At 39.1% G+C, this 17,514-nt stretch overlaps 2 protein-coding genes across 8 annotated transcripts in view; one reads left to right on the forward strand and one right to left on the reverse strand.

Moving 5' to 3' along the window:
- LOC149625257 (ATP-binding cassette sub-family C member 1-like) overlaps window positions 1-17,514 on the reverse strand; it is a 175,447-nt gene that overhangs the window by 25,691 nt on the left and 132,242 nt on the right. The window lies entirely within an intron of this gene.
- LOC149625261 (lipid transport auxiliary protein 1-like) lies at window positions 3,594-15,689 on the forward strand. Of its 6 annotated transcripts, none has more exons than XM_089852067.1 (17): window positions 3,594-3,748; window positions 3,819-3,908; window positions 4,321-4,422; window positions 7,807-7,930; window positions 8,988-9,059; window positions 9,135-9,316; window positions 9,853-9,970; window positions 10,028-10,121; window positions 10,241-10,341; window positions 10,430-10,554; window positions 10,628-10,741; window positions 11,637-11,798; window positions 11,906-12,016; window positions 12,918-13,001; window positions 14,740-14,801; window positions 14,877-14,911; window positions 15,513-15,689. In XM_089852067.1, exons 2-6 carry the CDS (start codon window positions 3,852-3,854, stop codon window positions 9,161-9,163), a joined length of 384 nt encoding a protein of 127 aa, XP_089708193.1. In that variant the 5' UTR covers window positions 3,594-3,748; window positions 3,819-3,851; the 3' UTR covers window positions 9,164-9,316; window positions 9,853-9,970; window positions 10,028-10,121; window positions 10,241-10,341; window positions 10,430-10,554; window positions 10,628-10,741; window positions 11,637-11,798; window positions 11,906-12,016; window positions 12,918-13,001; window positions 14,740-14,801; window positions 14,877-14,911; window positions 15,513-15,689. The 6 variants fall into 6 exon arrangements, with proteins under 6 accessions (XP_089708193.1, XP_089708195.1, XP_089708196.1 ...); XM_089852069.1 differs by adding an exon at window positions 12,505-12,830 and having other exon boundaries at window positions 3,613-3,908; XM_089852070.1 differs by having other exon boundaries at window positions 3,613-3,908; window positions 11,760-11,798.

Consider the following 17,514-nt stretch of genomic DNA (forward strand, 5'->3'; position numbering starts at 1 on the left):
AGAGACGATTTTAGCCACGAAGCGAAAGAACGCGCCTATTCACTTTAACACTCCCTCTCAAGTCTCTCCTCCCTGAAAATATCAACACACTGATATTAATTAAGTAAATCCCGTCGGGGATTTTCTATTTATACTCAATCCGAAATCGTAATATTAAACTATATGGAGCTTAACATAGCGAGGTGAATACATTTTTGCTAATTAGACCCAAGGTTTCGCGACCAAGAGGGTACGCTTTTTCACAACCTAACAGTACAGCACTAGCAAAGGCTGAAAAGGTATAGTATCTCATTTCGCGTAGTGTAAAGTTAAGTTGACATTTTTGTATAGGTTTTAAAAAAATCTTTTTAAATCACGCGCTAGCATCACGCGCCAGCACGTGCGGCATATCATTAAAGTTTCAATTCTAATCTCGTGCTTAATTTCACCATTTTGATTCTCAATATTGGTTCACTTGATTTTTTAAAACCTTTTGGGCCTATTCTTGTCTATCTAAGCCTAAGGTTAAATGCTCACAATGCAATAGACGGATAATTTTTATATTATATATGCCAGCGACCCGGGTTCAATTCCCGGGTCCGATGTGAAAAAATTTTAATCGACATAAAATCTCTAACCGAGTTCAGCTACCCCTATTGGTGGGTTAAGGTACTATAAAGTTCCTTTTAATTTAAAACCTGACGATAACGAAAGCGAAAACTCCGGCCACAACTACTACTACTACTATTACGGCTCGGGTCAAACTAAGAGCCTATCATATACTACGATGTGGCTAAAAAGGACGACTGAGCTTGACAATTCCAGAACCAATTTTTCCTAAATATCGTTTCTCCCCAAAAATCTAAGCTCCCTTTATCTCAAAACGCCGTATTTATACCCGTTTTTGTTGTAAAATTTCTAATCATAACAAATGTTTGAACTACGCAATTAAAACCAAATTTCTCATATCGATTAAACTTAATTTCAAATTGCAATACATATAATAATTTCTAAGTTCTGGCCTTTGTGGGTTTGAAAAAGTGTCACCAAGGATTATGTATAAATTCAGTTTTTAATAATTCATATTCTAATCGTTGCCTACATTACTCAAGGCCTGTGCGCGGTCCGATTTTTATTTTTCGTTTTAATTTAAGTTGCCGAATTCTCTCACCTGAGAGCACTGTTAGCTGCATTGCCGGAAATTAAAGATATAATGTTTATAGGGCATGTGTCCAGTGGTACCCCCTTTCGCTGGAAAATTTATAGTCAAGCTGTCAATACGTTGGAAAAATTTACTAGTCAACCGTCCAGTGACCCCCTTAGTTTTTTTAAAAATTTAAGAGACATTTTAGAATTTTATTGGACAATGTCCATTGTCCTGTGCTTATTTCCGGGAAATTCCGGCCCTGGTTAGCTGGACTTAAAGAAGACGTTTCGGTCCAGCTATCAATGCCATCTCGCGGTAAAATAGAGAAAAAATAAGTAGTCTCGTTTCTTAAAAGTCGCCCCCTTCGAAACTACGCGCACAGGCCTTGATTAATGATTCTTCAATAATTTTCTATCAAATTTTCAAGTAGGAGTAAGGATATTATGTGAAGGCAGGAGATGCAGCTTCGCGGCAGAATAGACAAATTATTTATCTTTGTGCTTTTGAAGAACACGTCGTCTGCTACTCATTCTGGAGTGAGATATTGAAGAAAAAGTTGAAATATGTAAACTTCAAGCACAGACTTAAGTCGTGCAACCTTGTTAGCTGACGCTGTTGCATTCCCGAATACAATAGCTACACATTTTCAAATAAAAATATAAGTTTTCATGGATTTCCCAAAGAAGAACCCGTTAAACACTGGATTTTTTTGGCATGGCGCGACCAATTTTTTTAACCGAGTACCGTGGCACGAGCAGCTTGCCTTGTGAAGCGCGTGGTCGGGTGCGCTATGCCAGAAGGAGAGAGGAATGGAGTGGAAACCCCCCATACCCATAGTGTTGCTTGTGTACCCCCACCTACGGCACCGTAGTCCTCCCAGCATCCTCAGCGGTTAGGTAGGGTCGTACGTCACTCGTACTGGATGAAATTGTAAAGGGCGCTCCCTCTATCTTAAAAATAGAAACTAGCTCTCATACAAATAAAATGGCGCTACGCGAAAGCACTTAGCAATCGCCTACCGAAGGGTAGGGGCGTGCGCGAGGTACATTGGGAGAGATACGGTGCCGCAGGTCGCCCATCATCATTTCCAATCCATCTCAACTCCCTTATCCCTGGCCCATCATCATTTCCAATCCATCTCAACTCGCTTATCGCTGGATTAATGATGCTTCAATAAATTTTCTATCAAAGTTTCAAGTAGGAGTAAGGATCTTATGTGAGGGCAGGAGATGCAGCTTCGCGGCAGAATAGACAACTAATTTATCTTTGTGCTTTTGAAGAACGCGTCGTCTGCTACTCATTCTGGAGTGAGATATTGAAGAAAAACTTGAAATATGTAAACTTCAATTGACTTAAGTCGTGCAACCGTGTTAGCTGTTGCATTCCCGAATGCAATATCTACACATTTTCAAATAAAAATATAAGTTTTCATGGATTTCCCAAAGAAAAACCCTACCCGTTAAAAACTGGATTTTTGGCATGGCGCGACCAATTTTTTAACCGAGTACCGTGGCACGAGCAACTTGCCTCGTGAAGCGCGTGGTCAGGTGCGCTATGCTAGAAATTTTCTATCAAAGTTTCCCCTCTTCTCTCCTGTTGGGGGGAAACCACGAAGAAAGAAATTTATTGAAAGAGCTAGCAGCGTGGGAAATAAGGCGGTGGAACCTAAGACCATTAAATGTCTTAGGTGGCACAGGGCAAATGACCTGTTTAAAAATTGCCTGGAACAGTTTAAAAATTAATTCGGAAGGGGCGATGGGTCAGTGGTTCACTTGACCACTAATAAAATTCAAGAGTAACCAGAATCCAACCATTTTAATTATCTACTTCTTTAGTTCAGCAGACGACGTGCTAATGGTCATGGACCAATATATTTATTCTAGGCTAGGGATGTCGGTTGCCTAGTGTCCAGTTTAAAAAAATCCTTATTTCCCACCCGGATCGAAACTACTGAGCCTCAGTGCTCAGTCCCAGGGTGAGAAATAAGGAAATTTTTTAAACTGGTCATTTGACCAGTAGAGCCTAAGGGTTTTAATTAAAAAACTGGTCAATGACCACTTAATATTTCTACACACTGTATGAATTAATTTCTATAACCCACTACTGGGAATTTATTTTTTACTAAAGAAGGGGAATTTAAAAAGTGGTCACGGTGACCACTGGACCCCCAGGCATTTAATAAATAAACTGGTCAAAGCAATTTTTAAACTGGTCATTTGCCCAGTGCCACCGCCTTATTTCTCACCCTGCTCAGTCCACGCACAGGATTTAATAAACGTAAGCAACACACTATTTTACCGCCTAAGTCAAAAGCCAAGCCAAATAGCCAATCTAGCCAATGGGTGTTTTTGTAGCAGACGACGCATAGAGTGAAAAATACTATTGTAGAATTTTCGATTCTCGGAATTTTTCGGCTGTTCCTGTAATGGTGTAATTAAATAGCCAATCTAGCCAATGGGTGTTTTTGTAGCAGACGACGCATAGAGTGAAAAATACTATTGTAGAATTTTCGATTCTCGGAATTTTTCGGCTGTTCCTGTAATGGTGTAATTTATTGAGAACCTAAAATGTTTCATTTTCGTCAGATTAAATTTGATAGTTAGGGTAGTTAGCGATAATTTAGTGAGAACCCTTTAAGTTTCTGTCAAAAATGAGAGAAATTTCGATACAAAATTATATGTTTTGTTACCAGATTTGCGAATGACGTTCGGGGGAAGATATCACTATGGGCGATCAGCTGTCTGGCATAGCGGTTATTATTTGCATTGCACTAGGAGTTTTGGTAAGATTAGTCAATGTCCAATTAAAGCAGTATTATTAAAATTATTACATTATTATTATCAAAAAAACCCTGGAAGCAGACGCTCCAATGCACCCTAACCCTAAAAAAAATGAACTAACATAATTAGATGTTCAGGGGGGCAGGGACTAGTTTCCCCCCTATTAATATCCCCCTTCTACAGTACAGAATAGGGACTTGGCATTACTACGTCATGAAACGTCACGCTACCTTCTACTAGTGCTAAAAAACATACCAGGAGGAGGGGCTTATATACCTTTCATTCTGTAAAAAAACATACCATAATGGCGCAGGGGGGGCGGAGTTAAACCCGAATTGCCAAGTCCCTATAGGCCCCCTGCAATTCTTTATTGCATAATGGAATCTCAGTCTAATTATTATTATTATTCCAAAGACGGTCGTATTGCTGTTCATCTTTGGCAAACGTCAGATTATGCGTTTTGCGTTAAAGTCCAGTCGAGGACCTCATGTACCCGTAGCCTGTGACGCTCCTAAGGTAAGAACCCACCCACCCAGTCTGGTCAGGGTAATAAGGTAATGGCAGCCCTCTGCCTTCGACTGTATTAAGCTCTATGGGGAAATAACATGGGGTGCCATTAGTCTATAAGGATATTTTTGAAACTAGTCCTAGGGGACCAGTAACCCCCCTAGTGTTCGAAATAATAAACCGGTCTCTGGACTGGTCCCAGCCTTTGTTCTCCTATAGATTTGCAATTAATAAACTGGTCCCAAGGACCAGTATGTTAACCCCCATTTCTCGAATTTAAAAACTATAGAGGAAGTGGGCTATTTCCCAGACTGTTAAGAGCGAGGGGGCCGTCGCTCCTTCAAATCTCGTACACTTGGTTTTTTAAATCATTCAAATCACATAAATCACTCCCCAAATCTAGAAAATCACTAAAATCGCTATGAAATCAATCAAATCGCTGCACAAATCAAGGAAATCGCTAGTAAATCATTCAAATCAGTGAAATCAATCGTAAATCAGTCAAATCACTATACAAAGCAGTCAAATCAAGAAATCATCAAATCATTCAAATCACTAGCAAATCATTCAAATCACTAGCAAATCATCATATCAATCAAATCATTAGAATCACTATGAAATCAACCAAATCACTATGAAATCAACCAAATCACTACCAAATCATTCAAATCACTACCAAATCGCACCAAATCATTGAAATCCTTGACAAATCATGCAAATCACTACCAAATCATTCAAATCCTCGACAAATCAATCAAATCCTCGTTAAGTCACCAGTCATTCAAATCATCAAATCATTTCCAAATCACATAAATCGAATCGAAATCATCGTAAAATCGTGACAATCACTCCCAAATCATTCAAATCGGCTCCAAATCAGCAAATCATTCTTAAATCATTGAAATCATCAAAATCGAGAAATATTTCAAATCTCGTACGCTCTCATGAGTAATGACGGCCCCCTCGGTTAAGAGCCTCGATCGCCTCCATGTTAACCTATTTTTAGTAAGAATTGCTATTAACGCGATAGTAGAGTCTTTATTCATGGTTCGACCATAGAGAGACAAGAGGAGAGGAACAGATGATTTTTCAGCCTTGAGTACGGCCAAGGAGAGCATAAAGGGGGAGTGGAAAGTGAGACATAACTTTGTAATGGGGAGTCCAGTACCGAGCGGCCCTTTTTATCGCGCATCTTCACTGGGCGGTACCAAGGAGTTAAGGTTTATGACGTCAGACGCGCTGATAGTCAATCGAGCTAGCTGGAAACTCTTTTTGTTCCTCTAGTTATATTCAGGGCATCAAGTATTCTAGGCGAGTTTCCACTCCTATTTGTGGCGCCATCTACTGGCGGCGATTTAAAATAAAATAAATTACATGTTAACACTCGGAACTTCGGAATGTAAGCCTTGGATGAAGGATGCGCGTGATAAACATTCGACGCTCTAAGGGATGTGCAACTCCCTATACTAAAAAGTAGACAAAAGTCGATACTAGCGCTGGAAACCCTCGCGTGAAAAATAAAAAATACTGGACATAAGAAAAAAAAAAAAAACGAGCTACTGTCGGTTTTTTTCCTTAGCGTCGTCTGCTAGAAGCAAAACATTGGGTTTTTCTTATGTCCAGTGTTCTTTATTTTTCACGCGAGGGCTTCCAGCCAGGATGGGAAATAAAGATTTTTTTTTAACCCCTCTGGCCTGGAATAAATAAGCTGGTCCATGGCCATTGACCAGGGCGCGTCGTCTGCTAAACTAAAGAAGAGGATAATGAAAATGTTAGAGTTTTAATGTCTGAACTCTGGTTACCCTTGAATTTTCTTAGCGGTCCCGTGGACCACTGATCCCCCTCCGATATAATTTTTAAATTGGTCCAGGCAAATTTTAAACTGGTCATTTGCCCTGTGCCACCGCCTTATTTCCCACGCTGCTTCCAGCGCTGGTAGCCAGGCGGCGCTAGTATCGACTTGTCTACTTTTTAGTATAGGGAGTTGCACATCGCGTAGTGCGTCGAATGTTTTTCACGCGCATCCTTCATCCATGGTTTAAATATTAAATATCACCTTTTTCCTTTCCTAAGTGCGTGCCAAGGCTTAGAGTTCTTTTCTAACTGACAAATCTGAGTCAAAATGATGCATCGTCTGCTTCAGACGTCAAAATCAAAATATTGAACCGATTCGACCTTGGATAAAGGATGCCCATTGCACAGAATGAATTTTTTCACGCTGTAGGATTGGCAACTCCCTATCTCCGACTGCTGCTTATTCAATATATACTCTGTTCCAGCTTCGGTTGTCAGAACGCGCAGACTGATGTCTCTATGTAACGTAGCTTTGTGCGTGCTGACGAGATACGAAAGAAATGACGATTTAAATCTCGAGATTTCGTCTCTTGTCAGCACGCACAAAGCCACGTTACATTAGGTTTGCGCTCGCTAACTGCTGTGGCTGCAACAAAACTTGTTGCCATTTTTTATCGCGCATCTGCGCATCTTCAGTGCGTGGTACAGAGGAGTTAACGTTTATGACGTCAGACACGTTAAAAGTCAATCGAGCAAGCCGGAAACTCTTTCGTTCCTCTAGTCATATTTAGGGAATCAAGTATTTTAGGCTTATGGAGAACAGTATGGGAAATAGCACACTTTCTCTGGTCCAAAACCAGTTTATTAATTGCTTGGACTAGTTTTTTAATTCAAAAATTGAGGGTTACTGGTCCTCGGGACCAGTTTATTAATTGCAAATCTATAGGAGAACAAAGGCTGGGACCACTCCGGAGATCAGTTTATTATTTAGGACATTAGGGGATCACTGGTCCCAAGGACCACTTTAAAAAATATCCTTATTTCCCTTATTTAGCTAATGTCTGGACTCTGGTTACCCTTGAATTTTCTTAGTGGTCCCGTGGACCACTGCCCCCCCCCTCCGATTTAATTTTTAAACTGGTCATTTGCCCTGTGCCACCGCCTTTTTTCCCACGCTGGTCAGTAGTGGCACGCGAGCATCAAAAGTAGAAGTTTACGTAATAAAGATAATAAAGATAATATAGAGGCAGGCCAAAGGGGTGTAGTTTAATACGGCTCCTCCCCTTTCCATCAAAATGGCGGCAAACTTTACAGAGTGGAAGGGTTGTAGGTGAATGCACCTGATTGGCTAAGCTTAGGAATGACGTTTAATGGGGGATATTTTCACCCATTACCTATACATATTAAAAAAAAAATAGGGAACGCGATTGACCAATTAGCGACCGACACGTCACGTGTTTTATTCCGCGTTTAAAATCGCGCACTCTTCTACGTAGCGTCGTACTTATGGAAGGAACATATCACTTATAAACTTATGTTCATATTTATGGAAACTACGAAAAATTGTAAGTAATTCTATTTATTTTGTGGTGTTTTTAGAGCATGCGACAAGAAATCGAACGGCGCCTAGATGTCGTTTCGGACATTCAATGCGAACCTAAAATCATGAAGAAAGAACACGAACTTTTGCTCTCCGAATATTCGCAAGCGCTTCCAAATTCGAGTATGAAAATAATTAAATTTAATCTTCATTATTATTTATTTTTTGGTTTTTTCCGCTCGTTAACTTTGCATTTTCTCTTAAAGGGAGGGTGAAGTAGAAAATAAAGTGATTTTTTTATCGATTCTTCTACTAATTTATAAGACCAGTCTGCATAGTGAAACATTCAGGAAATAAATACGAGCTCCGAATGATTTTAAAATTCAAATTAGGTTCAGATTTTATGGATATTTTTAAATAAGCCCCTCCGACCAATCGCGTAACGCCCTGCCTTTTTGTTAAAGGGACTGTAAAGAAGGCATGGGCGGGTGGGTAAAAATTATTTGAAATACGTCAGAGGCACGTGACCAAGGAGAGGCGTGGTTCAAAGAAGCTTAATTTAGTTCGTTTTATTTCGAAAACGACCACTTCATGGAATTGGAGCAGCAATCTCGCGAAAAACATGGACTAGATGTTAACTAGTCCCACTCCATGAGGAGCCTTTGCATCACGTGATGTCTGTGACGTATTACAGATAATTTTTACACATCCACCCATGCCTCTATGCAGTCCCTCTAATTAATTAGAGCTTGGAACGGAAATTTTGTTAATAGGAAGGCAGGGAGTTACGCGATTGGTCGGAGGTCCTTATTTAAAATTATCCATTAAATCTGAACTTAATTTGAATTTTAAAATCATTCGGAGCTCGTATTTCCTGAATGATCCACTATGCAGGAACGGTCTTAAAATTAGTGGAAGAATCAGTAAAAAATTACTTGATTTTCCACTTCACCCTCCCTTAGTTTAAAGGGATGGTGAAACTGAAAATCAAGTTATTTTTTTTTATCAGTTCGTTAATAAAAAGGCAGGGCGATACGCGATTGGTTGGGGGTGCTAATTGAATTATTTTTTTAAATTTCAAGCTAGTTTGAATTTTAAAATTACTCGGAGGTGTTTCCTCTGTGATAGGTCTTATAATTAGTAAAAGAATCGATAAAAAAAACTCAATTTTCGTTTTTACCCTCCCTTTAAAGGGAATATAAAATGTATGGGGGGAAAATAAATACATTTTAAATTGCAGGGACGAACTTAACTTCGCATCAACTCTCTCACATCTATCGTATGAAAGCTGTTGATTCCTTGACGTTGTTAGGTAAGTTAATTGAATTTTAATTTGGCCAAGTTCGTGCGCTGCTCTTCCTTGAAACAATTCAATTCTCGCGCATAGCAGCGTTTCCAAAACTTAGCAAAAACTGAGTATAGATTAATGGCGTCACCAATGAAATCCTGGCCTCTGTTAAGAAAGTGGAGCTTCTTGAAGTAATCAACCAGTTTTTCTCGAGAAGGAAATAAACAGTTCAGCGACTGATGTCTTAAATATTCAAGTAGAATGTTTAAATTTAGTCTCGGGTAAATACCGAGTTTTATTATTCCTATAAAATCCTTTGTTTTTCAACCTGTTCTATATTATCCTATAATTTCATCATTCGGAGATATTTCGTGAACATTTCATTATGCGGACTGGTCTTATAGTTACTAGAAGCCTAAGTTCATAAGATATGTTCCGTTCCAGCAGTTTGTCACTGTGTTACAAACTGGAGCTTGTCATGAATAGATTCTCGTAAAACGACGCCTGGTGAGTGGGGCGCTGCTGTCAAAGGGGGCTTAGTAAAGCAGACTAAATAGGACATAGATGCGGAAGTTCTGCAAAATTAACCACCACCACGGCGTGGTGGTGGTTAATTTTGCAGGCCTAATCAATTCACTCGCTTCCGTCGTTCTCCCTCAAACTAGTTATCTCGAGCTGTGTAAGTTTCTCAGTAGCATTACGAACTGTATAGGTATAGTGACGTCATGCTTATGGAAGGAACATATCACTTATAAACTTACGTCGATGCTGTTAATGCCATGAACTTCTGAAAGAAATCTTTTGATCTTTTTTTTAGTTCTTTGCCAAAATATAGAATCCCGCAAGGTCGTAGCCCAAGGATTAAATAGTTTTATTACCGCGGTTTTCGAGGCGAAATTGATTTTTAATTGCTATAAGAAGAAGTGCGAACTGGGGTAATCATGGCGTAAGGTATTGCAAAATTCTAAAATTTAATTGTTCATTAATTCTAGTATGGTCATTGCTCTTCAAGCATCTTATATATTAATTAACGCCAGGGATATCTTCACGCCTGAGGTTCAAGAACTTCTATGAAAATTTAACGAAGTAAGTGAAAGTTTTTTTTTTTTATTTTAAGCAATGCTTAAACCAGGGTTCATGGAAACCTGGAAATACATTTTTGACTAAAAACTCTGGGAATTTTAAACGATTTTCTTAAAATTCAGGAATATTATACGAGCATTGTTGGTCCTATATTTTCCTAAAAAACACTTTTTGTTCCTATAAAATCCCATAATTCCGGGGGAGAAAATCCAATTTTTTTCCTGTAAGGAATTTAAATTTTTGGCTGGGCTCCCTGGCATTTTGTTACCTATGATTCTGAATTTTGTTACAATTTTCAAATTTATATTTAGGAAAATGAATTGGAAAGCCTATTAGCTTTGGGTCTATCTAACAATTCACCTGCTGTCCTGAGGTCTGCGTCATCACGCTTGATTTCCGCCATGGAAAACTCTCAACCCACGTCACTTAATTATCTGTACGATAATTATTTATATTCATTGAAACTCTTAAATTCAATTTCAACTTGAATTATTTTCTTTCGTTTCAAGGCAATTCTCCAAAAGGTAATTGAAAACAACTCCGAAAATTCCAAGGATTCCTCGCTCTCTAGGATCAGTCCTTATTTATCAAATTCAACAATTGAAGATGATTTCTCTAATGAAGTAAGTAAAGCTTAAGTTTATAAGTGATATGTTCCTTCCATAAGTATGAGTGCACTTCCTATACAAGTTCGTAACGCTACTGAGAGACTTACAGTACTCGAGATAACTAGTTCGAGGGAGAACGACGGAAGCGAGTCAATTGACTACACTCGGTGGTGGTGGTTAATTTTGCAGGACTTCCGCATCTATGTCCTATTTAGTCTGCATTACTAAGCCTCCTTTGACAGCAGCGCCCCACTCACCAGGCGTACGTCGCTTTACGCTGAATCTATGACCTACCTAGGCCACTTCGTGAGAAGCTCCAGTCTGTACCCAGTGCCCAAACTTATGGAATGAACGTATGACGGAGAGAACTTATGAAATTTCAGAGAACTTAAGATCTATGTATATTTCATTCAGTATTAATTAAAGGAAAAGGGCAGCTTGCATAACTGATTATACTTTAAAAGAACTGCTTTTTTTCTAAATATAAGTGGAATTAAATATTTAAAAAAAAAATAAATGACAATCTTACTACAATATGATAATTAGTGGATTTAATTAGTCTTAAAAACGATCAAGGACTACTGCCTCGCCATCCGTGGCGTCTACTTTAGTGGCGTCTGCTAAATCGAACCACTTCTTCTTTCCCCCCTCTACGTCTCTCTCCCTCAGCCTGTGAGAATTCAACCAATCCCGTAGGGGTAGGAGGTTTGATTTAGCAGACGCCACTAAACCAATGGCGGATGACGAGGCAGTAGTCCTTGATCGTTTTTAAGACTAATTAAATCCACTAATTATCATATTGTAGTAAGATTGTCATTTATTTTTTAATATTTTCCTAAGAGATTAGTCCTCCTTTTAAGGGCTAATCAGTTATGTCACCTTAATATTTCCTTTACTTTCTAAAAACTAGATGATGCTAGCGAAGAGAGATTCTTTACTGGCGACACGAGTATTAAGAAAAGGACGCGGGGGCGATGGACCATTGCGTGGCTGTATGAGGTTAAATTTTCATATTTTATTTTTATTATTTTAGGATTACGAACATTACGAAAGGCGACTCCACGAAAACTATGTGAGTTAAATTTTCTTTACATTAGCTTGTATGTGCTAGGAGTTGAACGTGAAAGAAAAAATACTTCAGTCTGAAGTCCTTTCTAAGTGGATTCTATTTGATTTCAGCTTGAAAAGGAAACGCCCACGAAAGCGTATTTTAGTTTGGAACTTGCGCTTAAAGATCAAATGAAATTACTCGCGAGGTACTCTTCGCAGCAAGTGCAAAGCAGCGCTGAGGTGAGTTTCCCAACTATATCCATTGGTGTGAGTGAGATAAGTGTTGACTACCGAATGACTTTACTGTCCCTTTATTGGCTTGAACTACTGAGTGGAGAAAATTCTTCTTTCGCTCTCGAGATCACTTATGTGCTATATTTTCCGAGTTGACTGCTCGTCTCGTGGTGCGTGTTATAACGTTTTCCAATGGGATCGCTCCGTCATCGCTTTACCTCGGAGGAACTGATCTAGTTGCTCCCAATGAAAGATGAAAGTATTTTCAGAGCGGTTTTGTGACGTCATCAGACTTTCTCGTGTCGGAGCGGTTGCGATCAATCCAGGAGCGACTGGATAGATGGAAGACGCGCCTCGGTCTCGGAGCTGCTCGTGTTTTTCCATTGAAAATTATCTATACCCTCAACTCTCTACTATCGATTTCTATTCTAAGGGGACGTCAGCACGGAGTTCACTATCCAGTTCAACTATATACTTTTTTTTCTTAATTCTAGACGGCACGTTTAATCCATGAACTACAAGATAGTATTAGAAAGCGCGCCTCGCTTGAGGACTAAAGTTCCATGTTACGCGAAGAAGTGAGGGCGCAAGCCAAACGGGTGGCGCGTGGTTCTTTTAGGGCAGCGTCTCTCTAGCGCCGCGCCGCGACCGATATTTAAAGTTTTTCGTCGATTAAAACCATGGCCATAACAAAAGACTTAGGAGTCGAATTAAGTTACGGGACTCTCCCGCTAAGGGAGCTGCTGACAGCCGATCCCTTTAGAAGAACATGTGTTTTTAGCTTATAATTTTTCCATTCCTTCTGTGTTTAATAGTCTTGGTACGTCACGGGAATTCAAATGATATTAGCTTCTAGTTTCAGCTAAGCGTTAAACGTTAATTTAAGTATTTCTTTAATTAAATAAAGATTGGAGGAATTAAAGGCCCAATGCAAGCAATTGGATTCCGATAATAAAGAACGCATTTTAGGCTACGAAACTAAATATGCTGGGTAAGTGCGCTTAATTTGAATTGGAATTTATACGGCACCGTAGTCCTCCCAGCATCCTCAGCGGTTAGGTAGGGTCGTACCGGGCAAAATTGTAAAGGACGCTCCTGGCTCTCTATCTTAAAAATAGAAGCTTGTTCTCGTATAAATAAAATGGCGCTACGCGGCAGCACTTAGCAATCGCCTACCGAACCGAAGGGTAGGGGCGTGTGCGAGCGAGGTACACTGGGAGAGATACGGTGCCGCAGGTCGCCCATCATCATTTCCAATCCATCTCAACTCCCTTATCCCTGAAAATAGTACTGAGCCTTGAATAGCTCACCAAATCGTGTACACTATATAAGCCCAAAATTTTGGGCCTAAATAGAAGCAGCTTTTTTATAGTTAGAAAGTAATTAGCTTTTAAATACCTGAAAAGTGAAATAATTAATGGTTTAAAACATAAGTTTATAAGATTAAGTATGACACTTCCTATACTTCGTAATGCTAGAGACTAAAGCATGGTTTTCAATTGACCGAAAAAAAAACTGCTTTGCAGCTGGACGTCAAATGTCAGATAAGTTTTTTACGTTGCCGCCCAGCGGCAGCGGCAGCGTTATAGCGTTTTCACTTAGCGTACATAGTTCCCGCGCATAACGGAACCAAGGCTTACCAGACAAAAACTGAACATTGCACTAATTGCGGCCCATCTATTGCCTTTCTTTTTTGGTCTTTGTAATATTTGTTTCCCACATCTTAAAGATATGGAAGGTTCCGAACCTCTTCAATAAAACTTTCGGCATTCTCAGCGATAGCAACTGACTCGATTAGGAACTAAATAAATAAAAACATGGCGGACCGCGGACGTCCTCTTGCGTGGTCGAAAATGACGTCACGACTCAAGCTTATCGCTGATTGGCTCGCGTAGAGCATTAACGGTGAACGCGGCCTAAAATATAGAGAGCTAACTCAACGTAATTTCTGTCCAGCGTAACCGAAAAAAGCCGGCGGAAATCACGCAGTCGACGGTATAAATTTAACTTCCGGCGTTAGACCGTTCACACTACGACTGAATTTTTAGTTTGGCGGAAGATAGTTTTGGGTCACGTGACAGATTTGAATGGTTTCTATTTTGCACTCTGAATTGGTATCTTTCTCCCCCCTTGTCGCGTAGAACGTACCAGAAGGGATATTTTCTAACTTCCTCAATAAAGTCTTCGTTATTAACCTCTAATCTCTTTTCATTTCCATTAGTTTCATTTTCTTTCTTGGAGGCATGTTTCCGATAAGCCTTAGTCAACCACAAAAAATGGCGGCTATAAATCTATCTCGCGTACGTGTGCGCTCTTGAAATTTATGGCGTAGTCTGTGGAATAATTTGATTGGATGCGACACCGAAAAAAATAGAACACCACTTACACCCGGCCAAACGGCAATTTCGTCGGGCGTAAAGATTTTTTGGTCGAACCCCTTTCTGCCGGGTTTTCCGTCGAGTGGGAATCTAGCTTTAGTCAGCATTACTAAGCCTATGATAGCAGCGCCTCACCAGGCGTCGCTTTACGAGAATCTATGACCCGCGTCACTTCATGACAAACTCCAGTTTGTAACGTATCTTACGAACTTATGGTAAAAATTAGTAACACGCAACGATACAGTGTCATGCCACTGCATGGTCATGCGTAGAAATGCTTCTAAAAAAGTTATTTTAAATTAGCATAGGGTTTTTTTTCGGCGCCTTAATAGTATTTATGTACTTTGTCAGGCTTTAAAATGTGGGCAGACAACTCGGTAAGCAAAACGGAGATAAGGACAAATCAATCAAAAGTAAGTCAAAAACGGAGATTCTTAAATACTCAAGGTTATAAATTATTTAGCGTAACCGCCTCTATTTTTTAACAGGCCTTACTTCAAAGATTAATGATCTACAACAGAAAGTAAGTTGATATGTTTCGGTTGTATATATCTAAGACCATTGAACACGGATGAACTGAACAAATTATAAGCTAAAACGGACCCCGTTCTTCTATTGGCATGGCCTGTCGTCGCCCCTAGCGGGAGAGTCCCGAAACTTAATTCGACTCGTAAGCCTTATGGCTGTGTGGTTTGAGTCGAAAAAATTTCAATATTGGTCGGGGCTTGACGGTTTAAAGGAGCTGCCCTGAATGAACCACGCCTCGTGTCTCAGTTGTGACGTCAGTGCCTAGGTGAAACGTCCAGGGATTAGTTTCTTCAGTGAGCGGCGGCCATGTTTTTTTACCGCTTTGATTCTATGAGTGACGTCACACTAAGGCTTCTGAGATAGCTCATCAACATAAAATTGACAAAATAGAACAAGTTTCAATATTGGTCGCGGGGTGGCGGCCCTAGAGAGGCGCTGCCCTAAAAGAACCACGCGCCTCCCGGCCGTATCTCCATTCTAGTCCACCCGTGTTGAATGGTCTTAGTTTATATTTTCTCCGCGGAATTGTCAAGTTAGAAGTATAAATTGAATAGGCTGACGTGACGTGTGATCCTTTCATTTTGATATTTTTGCAGTTAGAGATGAAAAATGAGGAATTGAAGTAAAATAAAGAAAAAATGCGTGAAGTGGGACAATTTATGCTTCAAAACTCTTAACATACCGTTTTAAATATTTATCATTTAAAAACATATTTTTATGAATTCCACCTTTAATGTTCCACATTTTTAAAAATTAAATAGTTTTTTACCGGAGGTGTGCGAGTCCTGATTTTTATGTTGCGAGTCCATGTGTTCGTAGCGAAAAACTGGACTTGCCGGGTCCATAGTTGGGCACTATCATATCATTTGATAGTTTTACCATTTGATACGATAGAAAACTAAATCTGCCCCAATCAAAGTATCAATTTTGATAGTTATTTTCAAGAAAAATTTGAATTATAATGATCGATTGAGTTTGATAGCTTAGAAAGTGCACTCGAAGTTGATATGACTCATTGATTCGTTGAAATCTTCTAGAGAAAAATATCGATTTTCAACGTGATCTGGCTACTAACCCCATCTTTTAGAAATCATAAAAAATGATAGGCATTATTCCTTGAAAAATATATTGATTTTTTGAGTGATTTTATTTGGCGACATCTGTTTTCTGATTTCATTTTAAAAAGATTATGAACTAATCTTTGATAGGCAATTTTGATAGTTATGAAAATTTCTAGAAAGATACGTCGTTTTTTGAATGATATCGAAGTTTTTAATATATTTGAACGTTAGCAAGCGTAGGTTTATTCTATAAGAAGATTCTGTACTTGGTGGTCGTTATAACCCTCTCAAATAAATAAATAACAAGGCGACCCAAGGGCTCGTAATAGTAGCCACAACGTACGAGTGAATAGCCCCTCTATACCCTACCCTAATGAGTGAATAGCGCTATCTTTTACAATGCTTAAATAATTGACCGTGCATAAAATCAGAGTGAATAGCCCCTCGATGCCATATAGTCTGTCAAACGAAAGAAGAGCCCTGAGAAATTTGTCCAAATTGGTGTCGCCACCATCGACCCCATAGTACTTTATCAACTTGTTTTGTTTTGTCAATAGTCGTCTGTAATATAGTCTGCTATAAACAGATAGGCTTAATCGCAATAGAACCAATAAATTTTGCTATATATATTTAATATGTTTATGTTTCATGATTTTTTTACGATCATCGTGTATTAAAGAATATAAAACAAAATTAACGACAAGACACCAGTTTTATCTATGTTGAACTAGCTTTGCAATGTATTTTAATGACATAAGTTAAAGTACTTGTCCATAAGTCTAAGTAGTTCAGCATCAAAGCGTCTTCAGTCCACGTCTTCATCAGAGTCTTCGCTGTCTTCTTGCATATTAATTTTAAGAGGTTCAATTGTGGTTTCGATGATGGAATCTTTTTCCCAATACTCATGCATTATATTCTCGACGTGAACTTTATGAAATAATAAAGCGTCACAAGTCCTGAACCCTGAAGTACAAAATTGACGAGGTTTCTAAAAGTAGAGGTCACACGGTAGTGATGATTCCACCAGTTTAACCCGATTGAACTAATATGGGCACAAGTGCGACGTTGCGAAGCAGAATTCTGGTTTCAAACTCTCGACGGTCAAAGATGCAACATTGAGGGCCATTGAACGTGTGACACCAGAGAATTGGCGTAAGGCAATAGAGCACGTCGAGAATATAATGCATGAGTATTGGGAAAAAGATCCCATCATCGAAACCACAATTGAACCTCTTAAAATTAATATGGAAGAAGACAGCGAAGACTGATGAAAACGTGGACTGAAGACGCTTTGATGCTGAACTACTTATGGACAAGTACTTTAACTTATGTCATTAAAATATATTGCAATGCTAGTTCAACAAAGATAAAACTGGTGTCTTGTCGTTAATTTTGTTTTTTATTCTTTAATACTCGATGATCGTAAAAATCATGAAACATAAACATATTAAATATATATAGCAAAATTTATTGGTTCTATTGCGATTAAGCCTATCTGTTTATAGCAGACTATATTACAGACGACTATTGACAAAAC

This window comes from Phalangium opilio, unplaced genomic scaffold (assembly GCF_054372755.1).
Source record: "Phalangium opilio isolate 3A_F unplaced genomic scaffold, DU_Popi_V2 ptg000105l_1, whole genome shotgun sequence".
NCBI classification, from domain to species: domain Eukaryota; kingdom Metazoa; phylum Arthropoda; class Arachnida; order Opiliones; family Phalangiidae; genus Phalangium; species Phalangium opilio.

Bases quoted from the DNA above. Each gene is read 5' to 3' on its own strand.
- LOC149625261 (XM_089852067.1), top strand. From the start codon at position 3,852: ATGGGCGATCAGCTGTCTGGCATAGCGGTTATTATTTGCATTGCACTA. The intron at 3,909-4,320 runs GTAAGATTAGTC...ATTATTCCAAAG, and splicing joins GCATTGCACTAGGAGTTTTG to ACGGTCGTATTGCTGTTCAT. The intron at 9,060-9,134 runs GTAAGTTAATTG...TCTCGCGCATAG, and splicing joins TGATTCCTTGACGTTGTTAG to CAGCGTTTCCAAAACTTAGC.